This window comes from Nothoprocta perdicaria, unplaced genomic scaffold, assembly GCF_003342845.1.
Source record: "Nothoprocta perdicaria isolate Ctin4 unplaced genomic scaffold, notPer1 scaffold_426, whole genome shotgun sequence".
Taxonomy (NCBI): Eukaryota; Metazoa; Chordata; class Aves; order Tinamiformes; family Tinamidae; genus Nothoprocta; species Nothoprocta perdicaria.
The window spans coordinates 75,570-88,539 of record NW_020455673.1 but is presented as its reverse complement, the minus strand read 5'-3'; the positions used below and the strand labels follow the sequence as shown (position 1 = coordinate 88,539).

Genomic DNA, 12,970 nt, shown 5'->3' with positions numbered 1-12,970 from the left:
ATGAAGAAGTAAATATCATATTAGTCTTTAATTAAAAAGTTATCCTGCAGTGTTATAGACAGAGCATAAAAATATGAAGCAATCCCAATTAGATGGTTTAATTCCTAAAGTTCAAGTTAGGCAGAAGCACTGTAARGAAATACCTTTCTTAATCTTTCGGGAGAAAATTCCAGACCAACTAGAAAGAGAGTGAAGAATACACCAAACTCTCCTAATGTCTCCACCTGTACAATAGACTRTTAAAAAATAAAAGAAAAATCAGTGCATAGCAGTGTACTTTCAACACAGATTACAAGTCTGTTTTCAATACAAACAATTTATTACGTTTCCATAGGTCATTCGGGCTTACCGGTCATATGACATYAAAAATTTTCTCAGTATCTTGAGGATTTGAAATATTATTCCCATGACACRTTTGCAACTACACAATTGTTTGAACAATGCTGCTCACCCAAATGCATATGTTCTTAYCTTAAACTAGGTAAGTTTTCTTTTTTGTGCAACATAAATAGGTAAGTTTTGTTTGCATGTTATTAAATGCCAAGGTTACGTTCCAGGAGTTACTCCTGGCCAGTCATTCTCTCCATGCTATGGACTCCAGGTATTTATCTCTCAGAGCAGGCTGGAACAACCACCAGCCTCTCCTCCTCAGAGGAAGTACAGGGCTGTGAGAGCAGGAAAAGCAGATGCCTATTATTTCTTTTCAACATTATCTAGAGTCCAAAGCAGAGGAGGACAGGGAATATCCTTGCTCACAGAGCAGCAGAATATGGGGAAGAGCTCCCACCCACCAGATGAGAATCTGCCCGCCTGCCTCTGCAGTTCCTCCCACACTCCACATTTTTAAGAAATGCGGAAGACTAACAGAGAMAAAACACTAGAAGAGACTCAGTAAACACAAATAAGTATTATCCAGAAGCATAACACTGAATCACAGCTCCATAASAAATTGCCTAAAGAAAACTCCTCCATCTCTGTTCTGACCCCTCCTCTTCCTCAGTGCAAACATCAGTGAAAATCCACTCCAGAATCTCTCTCTGAAGACAAATATTAAAACCCTGCTGCTCAGTCTAAGCAGTCAAGTTTTCCAGATATTCCCAACCCAGATGTTACAAATGACACAAACGTAACAACCTCTTCTTTTCATAGTAAAAAGTCTTACTAGAATATGAAATGACAGGGGATTTTTAGTCTCCTTTCCTAAAACAAGATTGACAGAAGCCTGCACTGTCTACTCATCCCTACTCACTTTTGAGCCTTTCGGTTAATCTGAGGTACGAGCAGAGCTTCCAAAGACATTAAGTCCCAATCAGCTATGCGAATGTCAATGAAACACAGACKTTTTACCTAACTTCATGTTAACAGGCAGCCTTAACATTTGCTCTCTTTTGCCTGCTGGCTAAACAATCTGTTAATGCAAACCAGACCACGAAGCAAAACATGTGTAACCTCAAACCAGCCACAGCCTCTCCTGCTCCTCATTCAGCTCATAATCAGGGAACACGTGATGGAGCTAAAAAGGTTCAGGAGATTTCAGGAATGTGAGCAGGAGGACTGGGAAAGAACAAGGGTTACTAGGATGGGTGGAAGAGCTGCAGAGATGCAAAATAACCCTCTAGGAAGCCAAGCTATGGTACTCAGAGAACCACTTGTTTTAAACACCTGCACTGATCTCGGTATTGATTTGGGCAAGTTTTTGAGTATTTCACACCTTTTCTCAATTTGGCTCCAAAACACGATGCTTTATTAGAGAAACAAATAAAAAATACCCATTAAAATACAGCCCTTCAGCTTTCATTTAAAAAAGAAAAAAAGAAAATATATATAAGGGAAAAAAAGAAAGAAAATAAGGTGATTCAAAGACAATTTCAAGGTCCCATTTTATATAGGTCAAGGTTTGTGATTTTTTTTTTTTTTAAACACAGTAGAGCTTAGCAGTATCATATTCTTCCAAAAATATTCTTAGTGTTTTTGATAAATGAAACCAGTCAAATCAGAGCAGTTACCTTGATACTATTTAATCCTGATGGTCCTAAGAGCACTCCACAGATGATATACCCAAACATTGTTGGCAGCCCTATCGTTGTGCACAGCCAGCCACAYGGCAAGGACAACATTCCGATTGTCACAATATCCTGTACATAAGATTTACAAATGTGTTAATACAAAGATCACAAGGGTGTGCTGAAGTTAGACTTTCACCTTTCAAAGAAAAATGGTACTGGGTAGAACCAGTGATAATGAAACATTAAACATCAGTGAATTAAGCTGTTGTAGGCATAAACTGCAGTTTTTTGGATGAAATATACTTTACATTTAAACAAAATTGCCTAGCAGATCCACTTTGTTTAAAAAAGATTTTTTTAAAAGAATCCTAATCCATTTATTCTTTACCAAGAATGGATACTGTAGAAATATTCCTGTGTATTTTCCAGCCTCCGTTTCCTTATCACAAGGCACATAGGGATCAATCTTCTCATGACAACATGCAAGCTAATTAAAAAGAGCCTCTGCCAGGCCTGGTAACAGTGGGCAGTTAGAGAGCAGAAGGGAAGCTGCCCACAGGTATAAAAAGTTAAATAGAGAGAGAGGAGTCAGGTCGCATGTATGTTTAAAAGTCACAAACCCGAGAGTGAGAAAAACATTAGCCAGACCACCAGAGGAAAGGGGAGCCATGAATGCTGGGGTAATTCCAGAGGGACTGATGCTGAAACTGTGCGAAGCAGCCCTGGCGTGCAAACAAGTGGCACTGAGTCACCCTACAGAGAATGACAGGAACGCCTGTCAGGGGATGGATTACCTTTATGAAATGATGATCAGCACGGGGAATGGTGGAATCTCGGGGCTTCGTAAGGATGTACTGATTGTTCTGGGAATCAATAAGCATACTTAGACCTAGGTCATCTTCCACTTCCCTTTTTGAAGCATTTCTTTTGGAGTTGGCTTCATCTTCTTCGACCCTTAAAACTGCTTCAAAGTTAACACCTCTTACCTTGGAAGAAAAATAAGTAACAAAAACATGTGTCAATACAGTAATAGAGGAAAAGACTGCTAGCTGTGCACCAAGTTTCTCCAGAACGCATCAAAGACAGTAGAAATACTGCAGTTCAGTCTGGGAGAAGTTTTGTCAGACTCATTATTAAAAAAAAAAAAAAAATTGTAACTTAAAATGCAACCTCAGTCTTATAATCTGCTCTACATTTTAAAAATGAATCACAAAAACATAATGTCTCTAAGAAGTCTGGATTAAAATGTAATACTTCGAACATTTGAAAAGAAACAGAGATTAGAAATGGATAATCAGTTTACAAAAATCAGATAGTGACTATATTTCCATTTAAGAAAAAAGTCAGTAACCTGCAGAATTAAAGGGCAGAGGATGAAAACTGTTTATACTTAGCTGTCTTAAAGTACATAGAACAAAAAAATCATTTCTCTGTCTTGTACCGAAGTAGGTAGGTTAATGTTAATACAGATTCTCACAATATTCAGAAATAATTCAGATTATTTTTTCCAAGTTCTTACGCTATTTTCATTCCAATGACCAACTAATATCTTACTTTTCTGGATCATCTTACTTTGCTTGTGCAATTCCCCAGTTTTCAGGTGACTGCAGTCATATAAGTCAATTATAAACTATCAGACTATTTGCCTTGGCTCAGTCCCCTGCACCTTGCATAAAATTATTCAGACAGACATTGCATTTTCATTATTTCATATTGACATTTTACTTGTAAGTTTTGTGCTTTTCTTCACTCCATATATATGTTTTTAAAAGGCTGGAAATTCTTATCATAACAATTAACTCTTCCTCYACTTATGTACATCATGCAATATGACGGACCTCTACAGAATGGGAAGTCACTATGAATCACATGGGGAGAAGCAACACAGAATCTGAAACAAACTCTGAAGCCTACATAATTATTTAGAAATATTTCCTTCAAGTACCAACATTTTTATGCATTGGACCAAAATGTTGATGGTCATTTTCTTTTCATGCATTATGAAAGTCAGCTTTTCACCTCTTGTTTCTTTTCCTCCATAATTTGTCTTTTTATGATTATTCTGTTTTTATATCCCACTTACCAGGCTATTTTGCATTCCAGAAAGGAGTGCCATTGCTCAGCRTTGGAGCCCAAAGTGGGCATTTTCAGCGTTTTCAGAGAAAGCAGGAGCAGCTGCATGCCCTGCACGTGCAAACCCTTCTCGGAGCACAGGCACAAAGCAAGGCCTCCCCGCGGCCAGGGAACCTGCGCAAGTGTTTCCGTGCAGGATACTCAACAGGTTCCCTTTGCCAGCACTTTTGTGTCACCTCTGCTCCTGATCCCCTTCCCCAGGACACTCCAGGGATATCAAAATGGGCTCAGAAAACAGAGGTRAATGTTGGTTCTGCAATTTAAAACATACTCTAAGCTGACTTACGCCCAGGAATTAGTTCATTATTTAGTGCAGTGTCCTCACATGGCAGGTAATTATCACTTCTGTTCCGCTACCTTCTTGAGAATTTAATCTTATGATATTACAAAAATATATCAATATGTACCTTTTGAATATATATACACATTGRAGCTTTTTCTTTGAAATTCTGGAATTCTAGATTAATATAAGACTTGTTATATGTCCCTTTGTACTTGGTGGCTTTTGCATGTGGAAGCTTAACCAAACTTTTCTGTATGAAAATTTAAAATTATCACAAATCCAATAAAAGTGGTCTGACTGGACAAATTATATTCATCAGCCAGTGGGTTTACAATCTAGTTCAGACATGATACTAAGAATAGCAAGGCATAGCAAGAGAAGATATTATAATGAGTACAACAATYACAATAAAATCCTTTTTGTGTGTGTGTGTGTGTAGTATATTTACAAAATTAAATATTGAATAGATATCGTGGGGTTTTTTTCTAAAGAAAAAAGAACCAAAGATGGAACATGATGGGAGAGCAAGGATAGACAGAACAGATTCAGATGAGCTGTTAAAAACTGATGAAATTGGAGACATAATGGGCAAACAGTTACTTCAAGATTTTATTTCCTAAAAATAGCAGTTCCTGCAAGCGAGCTGTATGTTGCGGAGTACAATGTATAAACACTGTTCTCTTGCACTAAGGGGGCTATAGCTCATATTCCTTTGTTCTTTTTATCTATTACATTCATCCTTGCTTATACTTTTAATGAGAGCTTCTATACCTTGTTCATATTATTGACTACTCARTTAGGCCTTCTCCATTCTAGTGTTGCAGTTTACGAGAAAACATGTTAACTGTTTCTTGCTAAGCTGGAGACCTAAGCAGTCCTCCAGTTACCACTTCATTATCCCCCCTATTTCGTGAATAGAGGCACAAATGCACACAACAACAACAAAAAATAGCTGCACTGGAGAAAAACTCTGCACTGGCCTTTTGTCAATGAGCAAATTAGGAGGGATGCTGCTTGGGCGGGTGCCGCTGGCCTCGATGGGTGCTGTTATACCCCGCGGTAACAGAGGAGGGCTCTCCAACGAGCTCTTCCCGACCCACTGCGGGGCAGGGCACCCTGCGAGGCAGCCCTACCAGCAAGTGCAAAAGCACCCATCTGCCAGATGCAAAATGAAGAGCTACTTTCTCGCAAGGCAACTGCAAAAAGAGCCTGGCTCTCTGGTAGAGAGATTCTTCCACAGCAGAACCGTGCTGGCCTCTGAATTCAATCTGCAAATCAACCGAGGCCTTTCAAGTGCAGAAATAAAACTGCAATCAACGCTCATAAACAGGACTGATTCAGGCTCTTAGGAAAACACCCGGGGAGTCAGAAGGAAACTGAGGTACGCCCAGCTCCTAGTGCACACAGCCTTACCTGAGGGACTGTCCATCGTGCAACATAGAACACAGTCAACAACTCAGGTAACCCAATGGACTGAAAGCAAAGTTGGAAGTGAAAGAAAGCAACACACCACCACGTTTCATGGCCTTACCTTGATCAATGTATCTTTACCCGGACTGAAAATTAACTGCAAGGATTTTTGTTCTCCCATCACTTTCTCAATAAAATGAGACAGAGAGAAAAACAAACAAAAAAAAAAGGTGGAGACAACGCTTGATTTGCTAACTCCATACCCTGCAAATCTATATAGCATAGTGCCCACAGCCACCAAGAGATGTCACAGCTCTCACAGGCTGTACCAGTGAGACGGAATAAAAATGTAAAAATGACAGCTGCGTGGAGGACTTCTAAAGAAAACAGTGAAATTACTAGCAAAAAAAATGGGTGACAATTCCTGTTAGTTCATTTCCTAACAAGAAAACTAGATATTAAATATTTTTCTTCTGCAGAAATGGAAGTTTAAACATGTAAAATCAATGTTTTACAGCATGCTAAAATCCTAAACAAATACTGACTGTGAAGAGAAACATCTCTACAATGCTACTATCGACTTAAAAGAAATGTATGTGAATGAAAAGACCAAGTACTTACAGATTTGTTGTCATCAAAAGCATGTTCTTCTATTTCCTCCTCCAATCTATCAGCTGCCTTCCTGACATCTTCAAGAATCTCATCAAGTATCGACAGGCTTTTGTTCTGATGTTGCATATTCTTAAGGGCTTCAACCTGATGTTTCTCTGCTGCCAGGAGTTCAACATATTCCATTTCTTCCTGTGAGATTTTACAACACAGACATAAAGTGCTGGCCACACCTCTGAGCAGGAAAACATTTGACCTAAGGGTAACTTCTTTTGACAAGAGATCTAACAAGAAAGGGAATTACAAAAGCAATATGGATGTTACAAGAGCATTTGAAGAGCGATTACTTTGAGGAACCATCTGAAATATTTCAGAGCCAAGGAAAATTCAGAATTGAGTATGTCAGCAGAGAAGCGCAATAAACTTGAAAGGATGGCTTTAACTAACTACAGCCATCAAACAAATTGGAAGGAAAATACAATGAAGCTCAACTTTAAAAACCTTTCTATAAACAGGGGAAGAAATCTGCTTGTGTTTTATAGAACTACAATAACTGTGGAAATGGCTAAGAAAAACAGAAGCTTGAGAAAGAGCACAGATTACAAGTCAAGCACCTTAGGTGAGGTTCCTGTTTATGTTGCTCAAGCAGCACTTTTCCACTGGAAGCAGAATGCTTGACCTCGTGCATTTTTCTTTAGTCTTGGTTTCTTACAAACTTGCACTAATGCTTTATGAAATCTGTTTCTGGGTTTTGAAAGTAAGAAGAGAAGAAATGCTGACGTGATCTGATATGGTATAAAAATGCTGTGACAGCTTCCCTGAGAAACTTGTGTTTATTGGGATTATGTTTATTGGGATTATGTTTATTGTGGATGACTGCGACTGAATGGCTTATGTTCAAAAAGAGAGAACTGAAAAAAAGAGTTTCACTTACTGATCAAAGAGTAGGCTTAAGACTACTCCTTCCATATGGTTATCAAAGCAGTAATTTAACTTAATATTTTGTGACTATAATTTATTTTGTTGGGGGAAAGAGAAAGATTAAGATGCCTCAGTTGACATGCTGACATTCCCTTAAAGATATGCTAATCAGAACAACTACAAAGGAGCCAAGGATTTCAGTTGGATTCTGCAGACTGCTCTGATTTGGRTGAGATGGCCCTTTGGTTCTTGGCCAACCTCAGGACCAAAGGAAGAACAGGCTGGRCACTTAACACAAGCAGCCCTTAGGTCAGGCTGAGCTGCTTCTATCACCGCTTCAGASTCAGTAAAACATCCAGCTAGAGAGCAGTCTCATGAGTCTCCAGATTTTGCATTCTCTCTGCCCATATCACATAGTTAGTTGTTTTACATACTCTGGACATCTAAAACTGCCCTAAGATGACCTATTCTTACATAACTGAAGTGGTCCCGCTTCCAAACAAGTGCRGGGATGAATACTTTTCCCCCCTGAAATCTGCAAGCACACACATATAATTCAATCAGTTCCTCCATGCCAAGGCAAGAATATGTTCAGAACCACCCCGAAGCTGTGGCTTACTCCTAATATCCTAAAAGATATCCTAATATCCTGAAAGTCAGGGCTGCACTTCAGGGTGTGACAAAAACTCAGGCTTGCTGACTTTTGTCTATTGATATTTAGAATTACCAAAGCTACACTAGCATGGTGAAAACTGCCCAGTTCCCAGAATAACAGGAGTGAGGGAAAATGTAACTGCTAGTGTGCCTAGACCAACACCGACTGCTTTGGTTCTTATGCAACGTATAAGCAACAGTCATGTTCTTGTCCTAGCTCTGTTGTTCTCCATTACCAGACATTGCTTGAAGGTTTTAAAACCGGACCCAGATTGAGTCTGTATAAGTTCAGGAAGGGAAAATGCAGGGAGGAAGGGGACAGGCTGTTTTCATTGGTGGCCAGCGATAGGACATGGGGAAATGGGCATAAGCTGGAGCACAGGAGGTTCCATCTCCAGGTGAGGAGGAACTTCTTCCCTGTGAGGGTGACAGAGCCCTGRCACAGGCTGCCCAGGGGGCTGTGGAGTCTCCTTCTCTGGAGGTCTTCAAAACCCACCTGGATGCCGCCCTGTGCCCCATGCTCTAGGTGTGCCTGCTTGAGTGGGAAGGTTGGACTAGATGATCYSYAGAGGTCCCTTCCAACCTYGAATATTCTGTGATTCTGAGAGTCATGGGCTCTCTCATCAGTCAGAAACAACTCAGAACACCAGATGGATTTAATTATAGGTTTTTCCTTCAAAAAAAGGATTGGGTTTTAAGTGGAAGGGTGTTGGATTAGTCCTTTTGGTCAGCTGAGACAAAACCGATGGGAAAAAAAAAAAAAGCAAACTGCAGAAAAAGCAAAACTCTAATATGGCAAGAGGTTAGCCTCCCCTGGGGAGTAGAATAGAAGAGCTTTGAAAATATGGAGAACCTGGAGTTCTAAGTTTCTTTAACTAAAGGATGCAACTCTTTCCATAGTCTATTGAAGTGGCATCTGTCTTCACCAGTGCCACAATACAGAGGGAGACAACCAGGCAGAAGAGCATCCAGGAACAGGTCCAGCTTTCCTGGAGATGCTGCTTCACCTTAAGCAGAGGGCTGCACAGTACAAATACTGCTCTGSAATTGATGCTGGGCTGGAGACATCCAAGCACAGCTGCACTGAAGAGCATTTTAAGCAAGATGGGCATTCTGGGCTAAACAGGGAGCACCTAGAATACACACGAGCAAGACCGAGTAAGAGCTTGGGGCAGGACTATCTGCTGTTGCTCTCTACTGTTCAACAAGGGGTGAGGAAAGCAAGTTCAGAGCAGGATGCATMTCTGCTGCGTTGTGGGAATGTTATCTTTTCCACCAACTACTGAGCAGCTGGCACCAAAAAAGTTAGAAAGTGATGAAAAGTTGGTAGAACATTGTTGCTTCTTCCAGAACCTTAATTCGGTTTTCTTGAGCAAAGGAACAGAGAAGTGTCTTCAATACCTCCTCCTTCCTCCCTGCCTACGTGAATGATTTTTGGCATGTCTTTTCTTAGCAGCAGAACCAAGATAAAATATATCAGACATACAGTTTCTGACACAAAATACTTCCAAACACTCCAATTCTACAAGAATAAGAATTCAGCCTTCCTGAGGTATTCCTGCCAATCAGTTGTATTTTTCACACAGTCACTCCCTAGAAAAACTGAAAGGATGTCTTTGAGCATCCAAACAAGGTAGTCATTACAATTAAACAAATGGGGAGGAAAAAAAATAATGTTTGTCTTTCCAAGTGAGAATAAGTCATAACAAATTTATCCCATATAATTTCCAGTCTTTTAAGCATGCATTTCCTCTGCATCTACTCTTTTATTTCACTTTATATAACAAATTGTAAGGTTATAACAGAGAATATTTTATTTAAATAATCATGTAGACGCATAAGAAGGAGAGCTATAAAAGACTGCTGATTCAAGGATCTTGGTATGATATATAAAAACAGCGTACATGATCTGTGGAAGCAAAGCTCTGACAGGACATTGTACCTAAAACATGAGTATCTCAAAATGCTGCTTCTTGATTTTTCTCATTCAACTCTAGGGGTAGATTACTCCAAGAGCTGTTTTGCTATAACATTTTTGCCAAAACATAGGTAAGTCAGAAGGAAAGTCTTTGCTTTTCACAGCACAGAGCCCTCCAGCCTCCCAAGTCTAAAGCTTAACTTTTGTTCCCATCACAATTCCCAACACACCATTCCTGYACAGAAGAGCTTTTTGCCATCTTCAGCTGGCAGCACTGCAGGTCTCCCCACCAAATACTCCTAGACTCTCCAAGCTCAAACATTATACCCTGATCCCATCCCAGTTACATCCTTTCCTTCTTTTGCTCACTTCCACAAGGACATTCTCTTCTTGAAGAGGACATGGAAGGAAAAAAAAAAAAAAAAGAGAGGAGGAGAGGGAAAAAAAAGCAATCTTTCATGTTTTTACAGTTGAGGGCAGAAGCTATGTAAAGAAAAAAAAAAAAAAAAAAAGAGAGGAGGAGAGGGAAAAAAAAGCAATCTTTCATGTTTTTACAGTTGAGGGCAGAAGCTATGTAAAGAACAATTTAAATGCCAAGTCAATTAAGAAAATATTTTCTCCGAATGGGAGATTTTTCTATACATATTCTGAGCATTGCAAAGTACAGCAGTCAGAGGCAGATGGTGCAAGCCCAAACAGGTCTGCACAGACACAGAGACACAAGCTTTCCAAAGTCCTCGTACTGTCCTGTTACTCATCTGGGATTTCTTGGTAAAACAATTCCAGTGAACTTTGACACTTGTGCTTCTTAGGCTACAAGTACTATAAACAACGCAGTCATTTTGCACATCCATTTTATCCACATCTGTGCAAAGACCGTGGCTGAGAAATTCTCATTTCACAGAATCACAGACYGGCTGAGGTTGGAAGGGACCTCTAGAGATCATCCAGTCCAACCCCCTGCTCCAGCAGGGACACCCAGAGCACGGGGCACAGGGCGGCATCCAGGCGGGTCTGGAAGATCTCCAGAGAAGGAGACTCCACAGCCTCCCCAGGCAGCCTGTGCCAGGGCTCTGTCACCCTCACAGGAAAGAAGTTCTTCCCCACATAGGGATGGAACTGCCTGTGTTTCAACTTGTACCCATTGCCTCTTGTACTGTCACTGGCCACCACTGAGAAGAGTTTGGCCCCTTTCTCCCTACATTCTCCCCTCAGGTATTTGTAYATATTGGTCAGATCCCCTCTCAACCTTCTCTTCTCTGGGCTAAACAGGTAAACAGGCCCAGCTCCCTTAGTCTTTCCTCATATGAGAGATGCTCCAGTCCATTAATCATCTTTGTTGCCCATTTAGCCACTATTTTACCAATTAATGATTTCATATTCTTTTTGATAATCCCACTACTGTGTTATTTGCACTGCCTCATTTCTCATATTTGTTTTAATATTTGACATAAGTCTTGTGATCAGCCTTAGCTTTATTTGAAATAATTATTGACTATTACTGAACTCCATTACAGAACTTCAGCTTTTACTATGGAGAACAAACTCTGCAGCTTTGCTCAACATCTATTTTAAATGGTAAAAATATTGCAAGTCTTTTGTAGAGTCACCTTTTCACTAGCACAGACCAAAACTGTATCATAATGAATTAAAAAGCACAAGTAGCACATTAAATACTCTAGTAACAAACACAGGACTAAAAACTAACCTTAATCGCAGCTTCTCTTAAGGCTTCCAGTCTCTGTCTACTGCTTTCCTTCATATTGACAACATCTTTGTAATCCCCTTGCAGAGCTCTCTGGAGGCCGTGGATTGCTTGAAAGACCGAGTTTTCACTTTCATTTAGCTCCTTTTGGAAAATTTCAAAGGTGTGCACCTGAAAAAGCTTCTCTTCATCTGAGAGGCCTGTATCCTTCTCCACAGCTCTGATGGCATTTTTGAGTTTGTTGAGCACCACGTTCTTCTGGCGAAGGAGGCCAGAGAGTTTCCGGCAGCTCTCCAACACCCAYTGCCTTCTCTGGGTGGCAACGGCCCCTCTGCCCCGGTGCAGCTTTATCGCGTGCTTTACCACGTCTTCGTGTTCTCCGGGATGCGCCGCGAGGCCTCCGAACAGCCAACTCAGCATCCATAGGGAAACGAAGCCGATTGCCTGCATCCTTCTCCAGCTTCCCCGACTGCTGCTGGGAACSGACGGGCCAGGGAACAGCTCAAGGCCTCCTGCTACATGGCCTCTGCGACGGGGCACCTACCATGCTGCAAGAGAGCACCCACTCGTTACCAACAGCGTGATGATCTGCCATTCATTAGGGCAAGGTAGAGGGCAAGCTGAAGACTGTGGCCTTTAATAGAAGATGTGTGTTCTCCTTGAGCAAACAGCCAAAGACAACAATTAGTCTAAGCCTAGTAATAGATTTTTGTTCTCCCCAGGCACATATTTTCTAAAGATCACCCTGCTTTAAGGGACACGATATTTGGAAGGCTTAGTTCTACCACACAGTGGTCATCTGTTACTTGGTTTGCATGACAGAAGAGTCGTTAAACTGTGATACCACCGATTATGCTTCAATGCTGTACTACAACTTACTCTTTTTATACATTATTAATGAATCTCTTGTTATTTCTGAATTCTATCTAAAAAATAAAAAGGTGTCCTACTCACTTCTTGCTTATAGAGTCTCAGAATTAACTACAAAAATTAATGGGAAAAAAAGAAAACTTAACTGAAGGGCATTATGTTAACTTATTCTCTCTGTAGAACTGTTCATTTTACAGAAGAAAAAAAAAAATTCATTTTACAGAAGAAAAAGCAAAGCTTCCTGACTTCTTACTTGTTTGAATCAAAGATCCTGATCTGGAAGGATGGCCTTGAAACACTTCACTTGAACACTATTTACTGACCTGTATGAACTTAAAATAGCCTTATTAAGAACTCTAAAGCAAATCAGTATTACGTATAAGTTGTTCTCCGAGAAGTTTTTTTTAAAATACATTTGCTTTGAAGAACAACTAGAACGGATTTGCAAACTCTCCCTCCAA

At 40.3% G+C, this 12,970-nt stretch overlaps 1 protein-coding gene across 1 annotated transcript in view; it reads right to left on the bottom strand.

The window, feature by feature from the left end:
* The window catches only part of TMCO3 (transmembrane and coiled-coil domains 3), a 30,775-nt gene extending 18,593 nt beyond the window's left edge, over nucleotides 1-12,182 (bottom strand). The window contains exons 1-5 of the mRNA XM_026046194.1: nucleotides 11,643-12,182; nucleotides 6,454-6,633; nucleotides 2,801-2,992; nucleotides 2,007-2,135; nucleotides 144-236 (exon numbers count right to left, since the gene is read on the bottom strand). Of these exons, the coding sequence (XP_025901979.1) occupies nucleotides 144-236; nucleotides 2,007-2,135; nucleotides 2,801-2,992; nucleotides 6,454-6,633; nucleotides 11,643-12,089 (1,041 nt within the window). The 5' untranslated portion in view covers nucleotides 12,090-12,182. The remainder of the gene's footprint in view (nucleotides 1-143; nucleotides 237-2,006; nucleotides 2,136-2,800; nucleotides 2,993-6,453; nucleotides 6,634-11,642) is intronic.
* Between the last annotated feature and the right edge of the window lie 788 nt (nucleotides 12,183-12,970).